Here is a 20,633-nt window from a genome sequence, read left to right as displayed (position 1 = left end):
TACCTCTCCAAGCCTCACTTTGCTCCTCTGGAGAAAAGATTATTATTATTAATAATAATAAATGAGATAACATATTACACTTAGCTGGAGCCAAAACCATATTAGCCACTCAAAAAACACTACTGTTTTCTTACTGGGACTTAAAATATACCATGTAACATACTCAAATGGGTACAACTACTTAGGCTGTGGGGCACTAGGACTGCAGAGCAGGGAGAACTGCATTCCGAAAGGATGCCTCACCTCCCATCTCCAGGATAACCACATGTGGGGAGGCCTCTAGGCCCAGATGATAGCTGTGAGCCCGCGAACAGGAAGCTCTGAATTTGAGCCCCGTTACAGTCAGTTCCCAGATGCTCTGCTTGGCCTCTGTCTCAGACTCATCATCTCAAAGGGAAGACAATACTAATAATCCATCTTGCACGGTATATAAGAAGAGAAGTATCTATTTCATGTTTTAAAGGTCACTGAATATATAACAGCTAGATAGTTGAAGCAAAATACCATATTCATCAGTGAAATAGAAAGTTTAGCAGCATTCATCTGTTCTCATTTTAAATTTACCACAGTATGTAAATGAGAGGATTTAAAAAAGCATCAGGAAAAAATCTGAGCTAGGTGTGAATGAAAAGCACAATCAGAAGCAAATTTGTGACGGCTTGAAGTGTAAGAGTTTGCCAAATGGGCTGGTACTTAGATTTTACTACTAATCTGAGTTTATGCAAAGCCAATAGAAAGATCCCAATTATTGTTAAATACCCAGAGTAGAAATTTGCTGCTAAACGGCTGTATAGTATCGGTCTCAGGCTGGCTTTTGTAAACATCTTATTTTATGTACTGAAATTGTCACAGGAATACCACACACAAAGCTGAACTTTAAACACACAGTCCCAGCATATCCATAGTCTGGAGAAAACAAACCAAATACAATTTGGATTAGAGACGGAATTGCCTGACTTTAAAGATATTTTGCTACAGCTGAAAGAATCTGCTTAGCCAGGAACAGCAGTTATTCTACCAACTTAACATTTCAAATATGATTGACGGCAAAATGAGGTAACCTGATCATTCTGAACAGGATTTTCTTCCATCCAGAACATTCACACTGTATCAGAAAAGCACAGAGGCGGGTTTGTGATTCACACTCTTGTAGATCTCAGTGGGCCAATATGCTACACTGAGACATCAGCCTACTATTTAAACACACCCTGTCTGGTTTCTGTGGAACAAACTACCTTCAAAAACAGGATGAACCACATTGAACGAAGCCAAGGGAAAGTCAAACTCAAGAGCGGCGCACATTCTCTAACCCAAGAGGCCAGAGACTGGGCTTTTATATGACCTTGCTGGGCCGGGCTGGCCTTGAGCCAGCCGGGAAGAGTGTAATTCAGAGTCAGAAGGGCCTAGATGACCACCGAGTCCAGCCTGAGAGACAAGAAGACAGACGCCCACCCAGGCGCCAAATCAGGACCTGCTTCAAGACCAATTTTGTGACGAGACTGAGTGTAAAGCCCAGGCTGAATTCCCAGTCTTAAAATGCTTTGATTACTTCCTGCTTCCTCAAGGAACATCGTGATATTTAATCAACTCTGAAAAATGGGGATAATAAAATAAAGGTCTTTTCTACCTCATCACGCCTTGTCATCCATGATGTCACAGTTTTTGAGTGCCTCCTGTGTTCCAGACTCTGTTCTAGGCAGGAGGAAGGTGATGAGCAAGACAGACCAGTCCTGGCCTGTGGCACTTATACTCTAGACAAGGAAGACAGACAGGGTAAGTATAGAGAACACTGGGTGACGGACTCTTCAACATTTCAAGAGTCTGATGAAGGTCAGATCTAGCACCTTGCCTGGCACAATGTTGTTGTTAGTGCCGTCGAGTGGATTCCGACTCCTAGCGGCCCTGCGTACAGCAAAGCAGAACCCCACCGGTCTTTCTGCACCATCCTCTCCCCTTCCGGCGCCAGTGCTCGCTGCTATTCACAGGGTTTTCATGGCCAATTTTTTCCATCTTGCTTTCAGCACCCCAGCAACATGCAGCCACCACAGTATGACAACCGACAGATGGGTGGCGTTCCCTGACCGCGAAACAAACCGGGCCACGATGGCGAGCATGCCGAATCTTAACCACTAGACCACCAGGCTGGCTCTGGCACAACACAGGCACTCAAAAACTAACTGGATCTGCTTTTCAGAAAAAGAATGAGTAAACATTAAATTCTGCATACATTTTCTGGAGATTAACAGCCTATCTATGGATTTCCGTTTAAGAATCTTGTCGCCGAGGGAAGGGTGAAGTGGTCTATGATGGTGATGGACCAAACAGAAGAGGAAGGGTCTCAGAACCAGGAGGAAAACATGATAAAAACAGACCATTATAAGGCAATGATATAAGTGATGGGCAAAAGAAATCAAAAGGGCAAAGTGGAAAAACAGACGGAGGGATTGAACCCTGCTTAGAAAGGATGAGTCAGGGAAGGTTTCCAAGAAGAACAGAACCTGAGCTGAGAGTTTTTTTTTTTTTTTTTTTACTGTTTTCATTTCCTTTTACAAAAGTAACACATGTTCAGTGCAGAAAACTTAGAAAAATTATTGGAAAATGTGAAGCAAGTAAACAACATTAATAACCCCACTGCCTAGAGACAGCTAATGTGTAACATTCTTGTGCGTCCTGTTGTGTGTGTGTGCTTGTGAGTGTGTGTACATGCTCATGTGCATACACAGGTGTGTAACAAGATAGAAAAAAACATATTCACTCAGTATTTGGAAGAAATAATTTAACAATTTGAGAAGTAAGATCCCAAAGGGGTATGCTGAAGTTTTGTGGTCATTAGATGGCCTTCAATGGCCGAGTTTTTCACTAGTAGATCATAAAATAGAAAATATGGATTGCATAGTAAAGGTAAGTCCTGTTTTATTAAACTTTCTTTTAGTATGTGAGTGTGTGTGTATGTGTGTGTGTGTGTGTGTATACAAGGTTGCAATGTTAAATTGTTAAATTTACTTTTTACTTGGGATATAGGCTAATTTGAATCTATGTACATTTGAGGCAAGACTGGTGGCAGAGTTGCATTTTTCTGTATAATAGAGAGGTAAGGAATTTGTGGTTCCCAGAACATGAGAAAGCAAAGAATTTGAAAGTTATGGGGAAAGGGGGAAGCAGGAGAGAGGAAAAAAGTTCAGCCTAGAAAGGACCTTGAAGGAGAGAACTAAGTATCAATGGAGATTGTTACATTGTTTCTAAGGGATGGTGGTGTACATGTTCTCCATCTTCTTTCTAATAACAGCATCAGTGAAGTCTATGCTGATCAGCAGTGCTTTTGTGCATGTGAAATCTTTCCGGGAACTCGAAGAGATGCTGAGCTCTACATACAAGTTGGCATGGGCCAAATTTGAGTCCACATGTGTGTGGACTAGAGTGTGAAGAAGATATATTTTGGGTACATATCTATATCTATCTCCTTTTTTTTTTTCAAAAAAATGGAATCATATAATATATATTACTTGTATCTTATTTTCCCTTGGAGATATACTTTGAACATTTGTCAAGTCAATAAACACTATTTTTTTCAACAAGTGATTTTATTGGCGTTTTAGAATACCATTGTAGGGAATTCATGTAAACTGTTTATGTAATTGATCTCCCAATGTTGGACATTTTGATGATTTTATTTATTATTTCAATTTGATGATTTTCAATGTCCTTCTCTTAGAAATAATACTACTTCTTAGAGTCTGAATACTAAGACTGGACAAAGAGAAGTATTGTTATATATTATCACTCTATTTTATTATCTATTTAGGTGGGCCTGTATGGGAGGACTCTTTTACCTAGCACCAAGAACAGTGCTAGGTGTATGGTAGGTGTACTGCGGAGGAGAGGTCAGCCTGGCTGGGAGATGAGGGAAGGCCATACATTGGCAATGTTAGGAGGTGGTAAGGCAGCTACAATCTCTCTTCTGATATAATTCTTGACACCATTTCTTGGGATTTAAAGTACTAATTGTGAAAATTATAAATCTAGTTTGGGGGCTGGCCGCATGGCCTAACGGGTAAGTTCAGCTCGCTCTGCTTTGGTGGCCTGGGTTCGCAGGTTCGGATCCCGAGCATGGACCTACACCACTCGCCAGCCATGCTGTGGTGGTGACCCACATACAAAAGAGAGGAAGATTGGCACAGATATTAGTACAGGGTGAATCTTCCTCAGGAAAAAAAAAAATTATAGATCTAGTTTGAATAGTCACAGAAATAAAGGATATATAAATTTGAAAGTAAAATGTAGACGAGGGAAAATTTAAAGCAAATGAAGATATGACCAACAAATGTCATTTTAAAATCATTGGCTTTTAAGGTATTCTGCAGGATCATTCTCGGAGACATAAAAAATGTCACTGTGATTTAGACCAAAGAAACAGGTACTAACAGTAATAGTTAGGGGAAAAAAATTACTTGACTCCTACTTTTTCCTCACTTCTCATATCCCAATGATTGGTAGCCAATTTTACCCCCTAAATAGTTCTCCAGTCCATGCCCTCCTCTTCTTCTCTATCTCAGGCACTCATCATTTCCTATCTAGCTTCCTCGTCTGGTCCCTAAAATCTGCCCTGCATGGTGCCACCAGGGTGAGCTATTTGAAATGCAAATCTGCTGTTGTGCCCTGTTTCAAATTCTTCATCAGCGCCCCAATACCTACAGGACAAAGAGCCAGATCCCTGGCGTGGATCTCCAGTGCATCCACCAACAATGACCTGTTTGTGGTTCCTACACCACGTGCCGTCACTTCTCTCTTCAGGGCTGTCCTCCAGTTTCCCTTTCTGCCTGGCATGCAGCCTTGCGCATCCTCTGAAGTTAAGTCTTGGCATCCCTTCCTCCAAAAAGTTCCCTACCGTCCCCGTCCCCCAGGCTGGATTTGTGCCTCTCTCCAGTGACCCTATGCTGCTTTGTGCATATCTCTACTAAAGTCTTTACCACCTGGGGCTGGTGGAGTGAGAGTGAGGGCTCTACACCTCTCTCTCCCGTGAACAAGAATCCCTGGAGGGCAGTGACTATCTAACTTATCTTCTATATCTCCATGGCCTGCGGCTCCTATCACATAACAGGTATTAATCACTTTTGTGTGGATGGACCAAACCATACTGTATCTTCAAAGGGTTGAAAAATAGCCAATAAAGGCAGGTGAGTTCAAATCCTAAAGGCTTGGCGGAAAGGAATGAGGACACATATGGAATCAGCATATATTAATCCTAATCGTTAGCTAACAGCTTTTAAACTAAAATAATTTTGGTCCCTAGAGAATTATTCACTAATTCAACATAGCTTTATACACTGGGACTTCAGAGACTGATTGAAGACTTCACAATCTACTAAGAGAGAAGGACATAAAATGCCAGAATACAGTGCTCCAGGTGCTAGAAAATAGAAACATGTACCATAGAAATAGGAGGGAGTGACTAACCGCCAGGAATTAAGGAATGCTTGCCTCTAGTGACAGCTCAGATTTCCTGTTAATCCTACCCCTCCTCACCCCACCAAATCCTACCCTGAAAGTAGTTCTCACGGGAGCTATCTGGAGATCAGGCTCAAACATAGTTTCCAGCCTTCACTTGGGGTCATTTACTTCCCATAATGAGGTGGGGGAGATCTAGAACTCCAAGATGGCAGAGTGGACCTGGGAGAAAAGGGCTAAGGAGGCCGCCTGGGCTGCCTCATTTGTAGGCGCTTAGGCCTCCCTGTTCTAGGCAAAAAGCTAACAGGGGTCCAGGACTCTACAATCCAGCCAGGCCCCGCAGGAGTTAACCCTGCAGGTGAACATCATGGCATAATTCAAAGTAAGAAATATGAAATGCAACACTGACACTGCATTTGCAGGAGCACTTCCACATACAGGTGACAGAAATGATTATTTTAAAGTGGGAAAGGTACAGAAGTTAAGTATATTTGGTTCGAGCAAGAAATGAAAATCTCTTTCCAAGGATCATCTCCCAAGGGCTGTTGTGCCTGGCCACATAAAAGAAGCAGCATGTTTCCCAGCCTCAATTCTCTAGTATCTCCTTCATCTACGATACAGAAATCACTAGCGTTATGTGAAATGTCAAATTTGGCTGATTAAAAAAAACTCACAAAATGTGCAACTTAAAAATCCTTCTTCAATATATCAGGCCACTGGGGAAACCAAAAGCTTGGAAAAGATATAACTCAATCTAAATGACTGTCATAAAATGGTAAAGTCAAAGTCATTTATGTAACTGCTAACCACCTTAGCAAGCAGCTCCATTAAACATGACCTACAAATCTTGCAGAATAGGGCCGGCCCCGTGGCTTGGTGGTTAAGTGAGCGCGCTCCACTGCTGGCGACCTGGGGTCGGATCCCGGGCGCGCACCGACGCGCCGCTTCTCCGGCCATGCTGAGGCCGCGTCCCACATACAGCAACTAGAAGGATGTGCAGCTATGACACACAACTATCTACTGGGGCTTTGGGGGGAAAAAATAAATAAATAAAATCTTTAAAAAAAAAAAAATCTTGCAGAATAAGGACCAACTAATAACACAATGAGTAGTTAAATGCCCTAAATAGAGGGAGGGAGCCATTCTAGTTTTAATGAGATCAAAGCCTATTTAATAGTTGTGATTAATATTTATTGAGTGCTCACTGGATGTACACCAGTACACAATAAAACTTTAGATTTATATTACTTAGTGATAGGAATTAACACATACATTGAGTAGTTTTTCCAAATGTGAGGATATAGATGAGAGGTTATAAAATGTATATATAAAAAAAGTTGTACGTACACATCGAACTCTGTTTTTGTCTCTTTATTTTCTCCCTTCTACAGTTTTGGGAGACTGAAAAAGACGTGCTAGAAGATAAAAAAGATTGCATATTCTTTCAGTAAGTGCCTTCCAAGTGCCTGGCACTGGGCTACGTGCTAGAGAAACAAAGATGACTAGCATGTGGCTCTTGTTCTTAAGGAGTTCACAGTCTAATGAGTCAGGCATTCGAGAATAATTGACGTCCCTGCGTGCTCGATCCAAGTGGTGTTTGAACAAAGTGTTTTGCGGAGAGTGGAGTTAAGGAAGGCTTCATTGAAGACATGACAGCTGACCTAACTCTTGAGAAATAAGAGGTCTCTCAGCAGAGAAGGGAAGGGTATTCCAGGCTCTGGGAGCATGCATTCTCCAAGACAAAGGTTATGTCTCATGTATCTTTTTAATCCCCAAGCCTACCACAGGTCCCTGCTACCATAGTTGGCACTCAGCAAACATCTGAACAGTGTATGTATAAACAGGGAATGAACAAATTAATAAATTAATGAACACCAATTTTCTTTCTCTGTATATTCAGAAATGATTCTAGATCCCAGAGAAGGAGGAAAACCGTAACAACAAAAATCCCTTTTGAGAGCCCATGAACTGAGAAAAAAGAGAGGCTTACTCTCCTTGCTCATCATAGACAGACAGGGGGTACAGAGATCAGGAAGTCCTCCGGGACTTATTCCTCTCCACGTCCATTCCTGGACACAGTCTCAGGAGCCTGATTAACCATACCTCAAGTCTCCCCTGGAGATCACAGACGCCATGTTTGGCAGTGTGGGTGTACGCAACAGCTGCAGCCTCGAGCAGCCTTTCCTGCCTATGAGTTACAAAGCATGGACTTGGTAATCATGCCACACGCCAGAGCGTAAAGGAAATAAAGTGAAAATAAAACCAGGGTTGGAACAGGAGGGGTGAGGGATGAAAGATGACTGCAAAGTCAGGGAGAAATTATTGAGGTCGTCTGTGAAGTGCCACAGTGGGTCATTCCACACTTAGATTGCTGATATGTCTCCAACACCACCCCTGTGCAATAGTGCACAGCCCTTCATCCCACAGCTTCACCCTTATCCGTAAAGTTTTACATTTTCACAAATATTTTTATTTATATTATTATTTTAATTAAAGCCAACTTAAACTTTAAAAATGGTGAATAATTTCTAAGACTTATCAAGGTTTTTAATACACTAATGTGCATTTTTACTCTCCAAAGAGTGAATAGTTTACACAATCTGTCCCCAGACTAAAACATCTTGCATTCCTTTTTTTCAAAGACCATTTTGTAGGACGGATTGTCCACAGACTACATATGGAAAATGCTGCCCCACCCCTTTGGGCCGCAGCAAATGCAGCAAGGGAGTGAAGAGGAAGTTATATAGCACATTTTTTGTGTGTGAAGCAGCTGTGCGCTATAATCATCATCTTGATAAATACTGTGACCTAATTAAAAAGGAAAGATGGAATGGATGCTCGGACAAAAAAAAATTACAAAAGGAAAAGTGGAAGGATTCTATTCAATTTAGAGAGAGAGGATAGTTGTTCATTATTTGTTGGTTTGTTCGTTCATTATTTAGGAACGAGACTTAATGCATTCATAGTACCCTTTAAAAACCAGGCATGGGTTCTTAATCCAAGAATTTATCTAAACCCATTTTGAAACCACTTGCATTTTCCGCAGTGCAACCTCCAAAGAAAGCAGTCTTTCCAGGACTCTATGCAAGGAGCAGATCAACTCCCTAAATAAAGCAGGGCTGCATCCCCAACTGAGAAGCAGGTCATCCAAAAATCTGTACATGACGGGTAATTCTCTAGGGTGAACAGTGGCCACTGCTTTTACTGCCAAGCAGTTGTGGAAAATTTCCTTGGCATAAGAATGCTCCACTGGTCCAACTTCTGAGTGGTGTGGAGCTGGCCTTCTTAACCCGGGGGAAAAGAAAGCAAAGAGAGAACAAAGAAAGTTCTCTTCCTTCTGCCTCCAGTTTGGTTGCTTCCCCTCTGGTACAAAGGGAAAACTTGTGCACGGAGAATGCAATGCAGATTCCTCTTATAAAACTAGCTTAGTATGTCATATATCTTCCGTCTGACTCTAGGACTCCTTCCAAAGAACGGTAGATGCTCTCTGTATGGACGGGCACTCACGCTGATCACCTAATGAAGCAACACTTCTCTTGACTCTCTGTTAAAAGGACTGAATGACCTCCAGGGGACACTCAACTCTGATGGCCACTGACTGTTACTCTCAGTGTGTCTGGGTGCTTCTGCTCCCTCCAGTTGTGCTATACTTCCCAGAGTCAGTGTGTTTCTTCCCAAGCCTCTTCATGCTGCTTACATAAGCATAACTCAATGTTTAGTGAACTCAGAAATATGATTGTTAAAAAAAGAGTTTGCTGAGTCTATGAAAACCAAGTAGAATGATTTAGAAAGAATCAACAAAGCTGAGTTAAAAAAAAAAAGTCTGTCAAATTAGGTGTGCATGAAATAACGATAACAGATTTAGGGGGAGAGGGTCATTAAAATGGCAAATTCCCCATGGAGGCTGCTTCCCAAGTGTCTCTATGTCCTCAGTTGTTTCAGAGAAACCAAAACTGAGTGCATCAAAAGATGCAATTTTGGGGTGCTTTGTCCAAGAAAAATGATGTGGCACGCCAAATCAGGTGATCCACACATAAAGAAAACGTCTTGGCCCAACACATGTATCCCTTGTTATGATTTCCCGACCTTTCAGTGAACCATCCGACCTCTGGTCTCAAGCTCACAGGCTAAGACAACTTCTGCTAAACATCTCCTGATCGGCACTTCAGATTTTCCTTCTGATGACGGGTAGGAGCCCACCTCCCTTCTTCTGAGAACATGTGAATTACTGAGTGGGAACAGTGGAAAACACTAGAGCAGAAGTCAGAAGACACGCATTCTAGCCATTTCCTGAACTATCATCTTGGAAGCCACCTTATCTCTTTGGAACTCAGTTTCCTCATCTATAAAGTGTCTGTGTTGGAGGTAAGGATGGAGGGCAAGAGGGAGATAATACGAGAAGGAGTTGGACTTGGTAATCTTTCAGGTCTCTTCTGAGTCTTTAAAATGCCGTTCTATGTAACTTAGCTCAAGTAAGACAGACAGGGTTCCTTACAACATTTACTAATCTTTATTTGGAATATAAAATACTAACATTTGGAAAAAATGTAAATTCATTGTTAATGTTGAGAACAAGTAAATTCACTTAAGAAAAGTAAAATTATTTAGAAATTTTAATTATAAAGAAGAAATTTTAATTACAAAATTATATATATATATATATAACATGATTAGAATAAGATTTAAGTTACCAGCATAATATTGATAATTGATATTCTTATAAGTTGAGACTGGGAAAAAAGCCTGTAAGATGTTACATCTCAAATATCTATGCTTTCTATAACAAAAAGCTTTTGGAAGAAACTGCCCTTATTAATTCATAGTTCCGAAGTGGGTTACAAAGCTGTAGTTCTGGGACTAGCATGTAATATAAAATTGGTTAAACAATTTCCAGTACTAATTTTAATTTTACAAATACAAAACTACAAACAATAACTGATTGGAGAAAACAAAGTACTCAAAGATACAAATGCTGCCTTCTTTAAAATCTTTAGTTCTGCAAGAGAACTAAAATGAAAAATTATGCTCCAAGACCCAATTTAAGTCCCAACTGAATTTCTCTAATAGCAATGAGGCTTGTGTTTCTAGATAAAATATGTGTTTCTAGATAAAAAGAAAATTATTAGAGAGCATTGCCTAACAGACAGTTTTGATATTTCTTTCATTTTAATTAGAATGGTGCCTGAATTACTCTTTGTGCCACAAATGCTATACAAACCAGACTTATGTACAAAGATAAGAGAATTAAATCTAACTATACCTTGTCTTTTAAAATAACCATTTGCCACTTGTGACTGGGAAAAGTAACAGTGTAATAATCAGTGTCTATGCCGCCTCGGGAGTCTATATCAATTTCAAGTTTTCTTTTATGATTCAGCTATTCCAAGAGTCTGAAAATATTTCATTAAAAATTAATGTGTTATCCACACAAATGGCAAATATTGAAAAATAGGAATATAAATAAAAATAATAAAAATAGTAAGTCTAGTAATACTGAAGAGGAAGGAAGAGAGGAGGGGGAGGAGAGCATGTGAGAGGGAGAGAGATTTCAAACATCCGGTTTCTATTCTGGACCGTTTATAGAAACAGACAGACACAGCAAGCGGAAGCCAAGTGTATTCTCGGGCTCTGACAGGATTTGTTTTCTATCTTGTCATTATTTCTACTATATTCTTCTAATGATATTTCTCCAGTGTTCTAGATTTCCTGACCGACAATGCCAGTCTCATTCAGAGTTTACAAACGAGAGCTGGTGGGGTTTGGGCATATTCATGGAGTCTGGCTGCCTTGTGCCCCCTCGCCGGGGTCTGCACTATCCCAGGAACTTCTCAGCACAAAGCACACAACCATGGCAGCTTCACCTCCCGTCCTGTGCATCCTTCCCAAACTCTTCTGAGCGATCTTCTTAGAGCAATGGGTATCTGGTCTATTACACAAAGGTAATGAGGAATGCGTGGTGCCCATTTCCCTAACGCTGGCACCAATGCAGCAAACTCACTCAACGTGCATCCTCTTTGTTCTTTTTATAAGACTGATTCCATTTAAAGAGCAAGCAAGTACCTGCCTTATTCTATCTCAACCCTTTCCATTTAAATGTCGAGAGAAAGTCACATTGCTTATTAAACATGCAGCTAGGGACACACACTTCTCCCTACATCAGAATAAAACACAATAGAGTTCCCCTACACCAAAGATAATGAGGGAACTATTTTGAAAATATGAAAGATTTGTTTATGCAGGCTATAAAAACATCCTTTTGCATCAAAATAAGTGTCCCTCTTTATTGGACACTAATCATTTTCTATAGAATTTAAATTGTACATGAAATTATAATTGTGCCTTGTTTAATGTAAATTGATTGTCTCAATTATTGGGAAAGGATTTGAATGCTAATGGACTATTTTGCTGGGGACGTGCCAAGCAAATCAGCACAAACTCTAAGAGCTCTCACTGTGGAGGTACACAGCAAACATTTACACAAAGCAGGACGGACGGCATGGTCTCAAGAATTGATCCTACAGTGGTCCAGAACAGTTAGTAAGCTCTTCTCTGTGAAGAAGAAATCAGCTGTTAACTTTCCATGTGGGAAGATTCTGTGACAGTGAGGCTGTAATTTGGTTTCTCTGTGAAAAATGATAAAAACCACATATTAGTAGAAAGGACTTTTGTGGCTACACTTTTTTTTTTTTTTTAATGTTCTTTCCTTCTACAGATTAGGTTATCTGTGAAAATCAAGGCTTTACCCTGAAGGTAGAACTGACATAAAATCCAGCAGCACTGTGTCACACAGGCACTAAGATACACGTGAGTGGGACACTTGGATGTCTGAGGGAAGGCCGCCCTGGGAAGTTGGCTGCAGGCACACCCAGCAGCATGCACATAGTTACTGCTTGACGTATCTCCTTTTTATAAATCCAGTATCCATGAAGTCAAACGCATCTCCTCCACACTCACAATCACGGGCGAGAGCAGACCTCAGCCGTTTGCTACCCAGATGGCTGCAACATTTTTATCGTTAAATTACAACCAGTGACGCCGGAGGTACAGACACACATCTGGCCAAAATTGCCAGCCCTCTAAGATCTTTTTCTCAAATCCTGCGCCTCAAGAAGCACTGTTGACATAGGTGTAAAAATCACTTCCGGGTATAATATGATGAACTATTTACGACACAGCCAAGTGTATACCTCAGCTATAAACCATCATGAATTTATTTTAACTGCTATCTATATGAGATATTTTAGGAATTTAAAATAGAAGATTTTTGCATGATTTCACTCATATGTGGAAGATAAACTAACACATGGACAGAGAGAACAGTTTGGTGGTTACCAGGGGGATGGGGGTTGGGGGTGGGCACAAGGGGTGAAGGGACACATTTATATGGTGACTGACAAACAATAATGTACAACTAAAAGTTCACAATGTTATAAACTATTATGACATCAATAAAATATATATATATTTTAAAAAATACAAGGTTTTAACGATTTCCGCCTTGAAAGAGCCTTTCTTTGCAATGGAAAACTGGCAATATTACTCTAGACACATATACAGATGCTATGTACAGAGCATAAATAAAGATTTGGCCCAGTGAACAAAGATTTCTTCTACTCTTCAAACTTCCCTGAATGAATTTCTATGATGCTAAAGAATCAAGCTGAATATAAGGCATTTCTTTCTATAACAAAGTTCAGAAAGGGCAATAAATTATGACCAACTACAGTTTTGATTGATTTCTCCCTATGCGCTGATCTGGCTCGTATAAAACGACCCCAATGTTAAGACAGTTCAACATCTACGTGTCCTATAACTTTTTCTTTTAAGAACGCAGGGTTTCCTGGCAACTAGATGTTTGATTAAAATTCCATGTTTCATAATTAGTAAGTTTCAGATTTTGTATAATACGCCTAACAGGGTGAATTCTAATAAAATGCCATACCCAAGGCACACCCTTTCACTGTACGCGTATGAAATCTGGCCACAAGTGAGTATCTGGAAATAAAGAGCCAAAGCAAAGAAACAGAACCATGAAAAGGGAGAGGAAAAGTACTGTAAAAGTGAGAGAGTACCAAAGAAGGAGAAGATGAAGAAGTGGCAGATAAGTAGCACTGGCTGGTTAGAAAACGATTCAGCACGAACAGCACGTCTGGCATCTTAGTCCCCAGCCATCCCCCATCCCCACACTTGCCGGGGACTGGCTGAGCCTCGCTTAGCAGCCAGAGTCAGCAATGCAACAGCAAGATGGATGTCTGCTTTCTCTTCATGACACGTTTGCCTAGCACACAAACATTAAAATTCGCATGTAGTGGAAAAGGGTGACTCCAAAGCCACTTTAATGCTGCTTCTCTGTATTTCTACAAAATGCCTTTGCAATACCTGCTCTTTACACTGTGCTTATTTTCCGTGAATGATAAGGAAAAAATGGCTCTGCTCCTGTTCATACACAAAATATATTTCATAGGTGATAGTAGCTATTTTTAAAACCAATTAATTTCCAGAAAACAAAAGCCCAGAAGATATCACTCTATATCATCAAGGTGTAATCACAAAACCAAACATTCTCTTGAATCCGTTCAATGTCCATCACCAGCAGTCTGCATGTGATACATGGCGAAAACAATGCATGAAATTGCTTTTTTCCACCCTAAATATACATGTTCAACTAAACAAAGGAAAACACTTTTGGAAAGGACTAAAGACATCGCTCTCCTTATGTAACCACCTCAGAAGTTGTTTTGTTCAAAATTACCAAAGAAATCTCAAAAACAACATGGAATCCCACAAAAGAGTTAATTCATTATGTTTGATCGAGTCTAAATTTCAACCTTTTGTGCAATAACAAAGACTAAAAGACCACAACAAAGGACGCCGCCTCCAGGCCGCGCACAGGGCTCACCTCCTGGTATCCTGTGGCCAGGGCTGACAGGTCCCCGGTTGTTCTTCCTTCAGCTGACCGGTGGGCCCTCTCACAGGCAAACTGACTGCCCTCCCAAGTCACGTGAGAAAGGTCTGCTTTGGAACAAAATGCTACAAAAGCAGCCTAAAACTGAGTATTTCCCCAGAGAAAAGTGAGGTTTTTGCCATCCTGTCAGTGGAGCCTAAACAGGACGTTTTAAAGGAAGACTTCCTATTTTGTGTTTTTCTTTTCCTTTAGTTAATTTTTTATTTAATGATGATATACTATTAAGTTTGAATTGAAAAACAAAACCTATGAACTTATTATTATTATTATTATTTTGTGTGAGGAAGATTGGCCCTGAGCTAACATCTGTTGCCAATTTTTCTCTTTTTTGCTGAGGAAGATTAGCCCTGAGCTAACACCCATGCCCATCCTCCTCCATTTTGTATATGGGATGCCACCACAGCATGGCTTGATGAGCGGTGTGTAGGTCCGCGCCTGGGATCCGAACTTGCGAACCTCTGACCACCAAAGCAGAGCACGTGAACCCAACCACTACGCCACCAGGCTGGCCCCAGAATTTATTATTTTGTTTGACAAAAACATATATTGTTTCTTATGTGCCAGTCCAACTCTGAGCTCAGTTCTGTCTCAGAATGACCCCAGGCGGTGAGGATTATTCTCCCCCTGGTACAGATGAGAAGGCTGGGTCACCGGGAGGTGACGACACTCACCCCAGGTCCACAGCCAGTTCCGTGGTGGGGCTGGGATTAGAACCCAGGCAGAGGGCTCCAGAAACTGCGTGTTCTTAACAGCTCTGCACCATATGCTCTATCAGTAATTACATCTTTTCAAAAGCTCATTTAGGCTTGCTGTAACCTGGGGAGACCTCCAAGGCACATTAGCTTGAAAAGCCCCCAGCAGAGAGTATCACACTTAGATGCCACACTGTCACTCGCAAGTGGGAACGGGAAAATCTGCCGGGGAGCTTTGTGGACGAGGACTCTGGAGACCTGGATTCCAGGCCCAGCTCAGGCCTGGCTTGCTGGGGGAACTGGGAGGGGCACCCCAGCATGCTGGTTAAAGCATGGGCTCTGGCATTAGGCAACTCTGCATTCCCAGAACAGAAATAGTTACTAGCTAAGTGATTCGTGGCTGAGCCACATAACCTCTCAGAGCCTCAGTTTCCCCTTCTAAAAAATAGGAGCCAAGAATACTGTCTCAATAGAATTGATCTGATGGTTAAATTTAATGTGGCCTCTCTGTTGGAGACTCTTTAAGTACAAAACAGCAATCTTGTGTTAGAGATCACCAAGTCCCTAACAAATATTGTGATTCCATGATGCTATGACTATAAAACAGTTGATGATAATAATATGGTACTATATTTATATATTGCTTACATTTTTCTAAAAATATTTACACCTATGATCTGATTTGATCCACATAACTGTTCTGCGTGGTACTTAGTCCCCATTTTATGGATAAGGAAGTTGAGGCTGAAAGAGTTTATTTGGCCTGTCCAAAATCATATGTTGGCAGGTGACATGGTTAGCCCACAAACCAGAAGCTTTTGCCCCCTACCCAGTGTTCTTTCTTTATTATAATTTGCTATGTTTCCTCAGAAGACATGATACCTGCTTGCAATAAGCTTACGGTATAAATAGAGAAAGTGAAAGAATATGAAAAAATAGAAATAAATACTAATTGCTCCAAGATCTTGGAGAGAATGGAGTAGCTGTCTCTGGCTGGGGCTGTCAGGCAGCTTGTACTGAGGGGGGTCTTAGGCACCCAAAGAGAGTGCAAAACCCAGGCTGGCTCAGAGAAGAAAGGAAGCCAAGGTAGAGATTCAGGAGGAAAATGAAGAAAAGAAAATGAGAGACATTTGACCAAAGACATTTGCAAGAATGCTCATAACCAGTGAACGGTAACGTTGGCTCTGGAAGGGAAGGGAAGCGAAGCAGGAGACGGGTTCGGCATGCACATAGTGAAGTCTCTCTCAAGTGCTGGCCTTCATTTAATGCTATCATCCTTGACAGGTGTATCAGACCCCCTCAGTGCCGTCCTCTCCTGGGCCCTCAACCCCTTGCGGCTGCTCTTGAGCTCGCGGACTCCTGCTGGCCCTCTTGGTTCTGCCACCTGAGGCTCACTGCACACACCTCAAGCTCCTCCTGCCACCTGGAGTCCAGTGACATGCCAAACCCTAGAATTTAGGATTTGGCTTCTGAAGCAGCTGCTAAAAGGGTTTATGAATGTAACCTAAAGTGCAGGGGAAGTGTCTCCCATTGGGAAAATTCTGGACCCATGGAGACACGAGACGTAAGCTGGGCAGATAAAGCCCTCTCCTTTCCTCCCTCCAGTGAGCTATTTGGAGCCATAGTTTGCTGTACAGCCTGTCCAGAAACATCTGTGTGGTCGTGTCTCTGAGGCTTATCACGACGCAGCTTCCAGTACGGCAACACATTGTCTTCTACAACACTGCCTTCCATTCTTCTATGCCTCACCTTGCTTTCCCTCACTCTCGCTGCCCTGGGATTGCAGCCAAAATCAACATTAGCATTTAATCCTTGCTCAAGTTCTAAGACAACAGAAATGAAGGAATTGGTAAAATCTTCATTGAAATCACCCACTTGGTTAGTTAATATACCAAAAAACAGATATAGGAAGATACACACCAGAGGAATAAGTCATAGAAATGGAAGTAGCCTGATAATGCAAGCAAAATGACTGGTGAAAAAGTCAATAAGCCCAGAAATCAGAAAAAAAACTACAAAGTCAAAGATGGGAAACAATCAGGAGAAAGCTATCAAGGGCCACCCTGGCTCACCATGTACGAAATGAATATCATGGTGTTTAAAGGGCTAATATCACAGAAATGTCTCCCTCTTGCCTAAAATCCTCCAAAGGCTCCCTTCTCACAGTGCTAAGAATAAATTCCAAACACTTTTATGTGATTCAAGACAAAGACTCCTCCAGATCTAACTTCTGAGGGTTCCACTTCCTCTTAGGATGTGGGAGCCACAAAAGAACATCACTCTCACCCTAAAAATGAGAAAAAAGTCAGATAATCAACAAAGCCATCATTTTTCTTGAGCCAATATCCGAGAGCTGAGGTTGGAAGATAACCAGGAAAACTAAATTCCAAAAGGCAATATGCCCCTCTGAGGAGTGACAGAAACACCTGAGCTGGTTTCCTTTGGCAGATCATGGGGAAGAGGAATGGCCATCATGAAAGTAAGTAAGAGGAAGGAAGGCGAAATTTTAATGGAGTCTTTGAGTGCGGGCTCGTGGGATGGTCTAGAATTCCAGGGGGCCCAAGACACAAGAGGACGAGAGGAGTTTGCACTCATTCTTAAGCACTTTTCCACAGGCTTCCTTCCAGTGGATGCTCATGAGAAAGACTAGGGGCAGGAGAAGAGCCTTGAGAACTCCCCCTGTACCTACCACGGGGTACAAGCACAAAACTCTGCCCACTTACTAGACTCTCTTTTCTCATATGAAGCAAAAGCCTCAAGCTTCTGGAGGAGGGGCAAGAAACCTTCCCAGGAAAAGGTTCACTGCCTCTGGGGGAAGGTCAGAAACAAAAGCTACCTCCTTGGGAGATGTGTGGGAACCTCTTGCATCTGGCCCGGCCCCAGGAACAGGTAAACTTTCACTGAGGGAGGGGTGGAAGCAAAATCCATCAGTGGAGTGATGGAAACTGTTTGAAAACCAGTTCTCTGGGGAAAAAGAGGTCTTGATTTATAGTGTCTGCCAATTTCTGTGCTGTAAATACTCCTTCCATGGCCAATTTAAAACTACCAACGTGATGTCAAATGGCTCACACATTTCCAAAAATTCAGCACACAACTACATCCGACTCTGAGGAAGGGGCAGAAAATCCTATCCCTACCATAAGCTCTGATGAGAGTCAAATGGAAAGGCTAGAAATAAAAAGCATAAGCAGCATCAGAAATAAAGAATTCTTGAGCCGGCCCCATGGCTTAGCGGTTAGGTGAACACGCTCCGCTGCTGGCAGCCCGGGTTTGGATCCCGGTTGCGCACCGATGCACCGCTTCTCCGGCCATGCTGAGGCGGCGTCCCGCGTACAGCAACTAGAAGGATGTGCAGCTATGACATACAACTACCTACTGGGGCTTTGGGGAAAAAAATAAATAAATAAAATCTTAAAAAAAAAAAAAAAAAGAAATAAAGAATTCCTTTGATGGGCCTATCATCAGAATGGGCTCAACAAAGGGGGAAAAATCATTAAATTTGAAGATTGGCCACTGGAAATCATCCAAACTGAAATACAAAGAAGAGAGAAAGGAGTTGGAGTGGGGGGTGGGTTAGGGGGAGAGAAGAGACTAGAACAGTGCATCTGAGAGCTGGGACAACATCAAATGATGTAACCCATGTGTAACTGGAATCTCAGACGGGAGAGAGAGAAAGGGAATGGGAAGATCTAACTCCTGCTGACTGCCTCTGCTTCATCTACTGCCCATTTCCCTTTATATAGACATATATTTTTAATTGAAGTATAATTGTCATACAATATAATATTAGTTTCAAGGTGTACATCATGGGGATTTGATATTTATATACATTACGAAATGATCAGCATGATAAATCTAGTTACCCTCTGTCATCATGCAAAGTTACTACAATATTATTGACTATATTCCCCATGTTCTACATTACATCCCTATGACTTATTCCTTTTATAACTAGAAGTTTGTACCCCTTAATCTCCTCACCTGTTTTGCCTGTCCCCCAACCCCCTGCCCTCTGGTGACCACCCATTTGTTCTGTTATCTAGGAGTCTTTTTCTGTTTGGTTTTGTGGGTTCGTTTGTTTGTGTTTTAGGTTCCAAATCTAAGTGTCAGTTCTTGAACAGACCATGTTTTCCTTGACCCCAGGACCTTCAAACACGTATTCCTTTTTCTCTGTTAAGATTACTTCTTCTTCTTTTCGGATTCACCAGGTATTATTTCTCTAAGGAGCTGCACCCTGTCCCTCCAAACCTGGGTGGGGTCAGTCTGGGGTGCCCCAGGGCACCAGGATCTGCTCTCCCCACAGCACATCATACCCGTGTGGTTGCCACGTGCCTTCCCCCAGGACTGGGAGCTCCTTAGGGCAGAGACGGCAACTTTTACTTTTGAATGTTCAATGCTTAATAACTGTTAATAAATATAGGGATATATTAATAAGCTAGAAGATACAAAATCGAGAACAAGCCAGGCAATCTGGCTTAGATTTTCACATTGAACATGCAATGTTCCAAATTATAGAGTCTAAAGCAAAACAACAAATATGACTACAGAGATGAAAAACAAACCCTATTTTACTTAAAAGCGCTAAATTAAATTTTAAATCCTAAGAGTTTGGATAATGAAAATGCTAATCAGAAGTTTTCAATCTACCTAAAAGATAAAACCAGAGAGAGAAATTGAGCTTTAAAGAGTGAACTGACTCAAAGAGGTCTATATTGGATATATGGAAGAATTTTTAAAGGGATTTTAAGCATGGAAATATACTTTTTGTCTTCTAATATAAGAACAGAAATTTACCTGCTCTGCCTTTTTAGCAAAAGCTCTGTCCAAAGAGAGATGTGCAGTGCTATAGCTGCTAATGACTCTTTGTACAGTTCTAACATTGGTTTACCATTTATTTTTAATTGAATATTTTTCTAATCCAGACTTAATTGTGGAAAAATAAAAAATAATAAACATTTAAAAAATATTAAAGCTAACTGGTTACAGATGGTTTCTCAGAATATTTGCCTCCAAAAAGGCATTAGTTATTACCTTATGTTCCTAAAGCTTTTCCTTTTTTAATTTTTAATGCTATAACATCCCGACCCCCACCCCCAGGAATGGAAGTTAGCCCTTTTCCTTCTGTCTCTAAAGAAAAGACCTAATAGGTGAAGTTACAAATTGAGAATTAAAAAAGTGTGCTCCTCACTCCCAACCACGCTGAAAATATGATGTTTTTAACAACGAGGTAAATGTATCCCTCTCGAAATTTTATTTGGACATATCGAAAACTTTCACCACTGAACAGAGGACACGCTCGTAGATTCACATATTCACAAACACTTAGACTACCATAGGTCTATCCCAAGTATGGTCCAAAATGTTCCACAAATCAGTTGTTGAAAATTCAGAAGGCATTTTCCCTTACAGATAACATTATGTAAACATGGTGTTTTGTTTCACAGACTAGCTCACAAGAGGCAATTTAACCCACAATATAAATAAACTACCTTGTAGAATGGAAGCCTCCAAAGTTCCTGTTGCATCCCACA

General features: G+C 41.2%; 1 protein-coding gene across 4 annotated transcripts in view; it reads right to left on the bottom strand.

Annotated features, from left to right (window-relative positions):
• Nucleotides 1-20,633, bottom strand: part of SDCCAG8 (SHH signaling and ciliogenesis regulator SDCCAG8) — a 227,839-nt gene that overhangs the window by 42,816 nt on the left and 164,390 nt on the right. The window contains exon 17 of one of the 4 annotated variants that reach the window (XM_087424486.1): nt 10,132-12,068. The exons of the other annotated variants lie outside the window; for them this stretch is intronic. Coding sequence (XP_087280612.1) covers nt 11,948-12,068 — 121 coding nt within the window. The 3' untranslated portion in view covers nt 10,132-11,947. Of the gene's footprint in view, nt 1-10,131; nt 12,069-20,633 lie in introns of those variants that run through there. 4 annotated transcript variants of the gene reach the window in all.

The sequence above is a fragment of the Ceratotherium simum genome, chromosome 36, assembly GCF_057802395.1.
Source record: "Ceratotherium simum simum isolate JZ-2026a chromosome 36, ASM5780239v1, whole genome shotgun sequence".
NCBI classification, from domain to species: Eukaryota; Metazoa; Chordata; class Mammalia; order Perissodactyla; family Rhinocerotidae; genus Ceratotherium; species Ceratotherium simum.
This window is presented reverse-complemented; position numbering and strand designations above follow the sequence as displayed.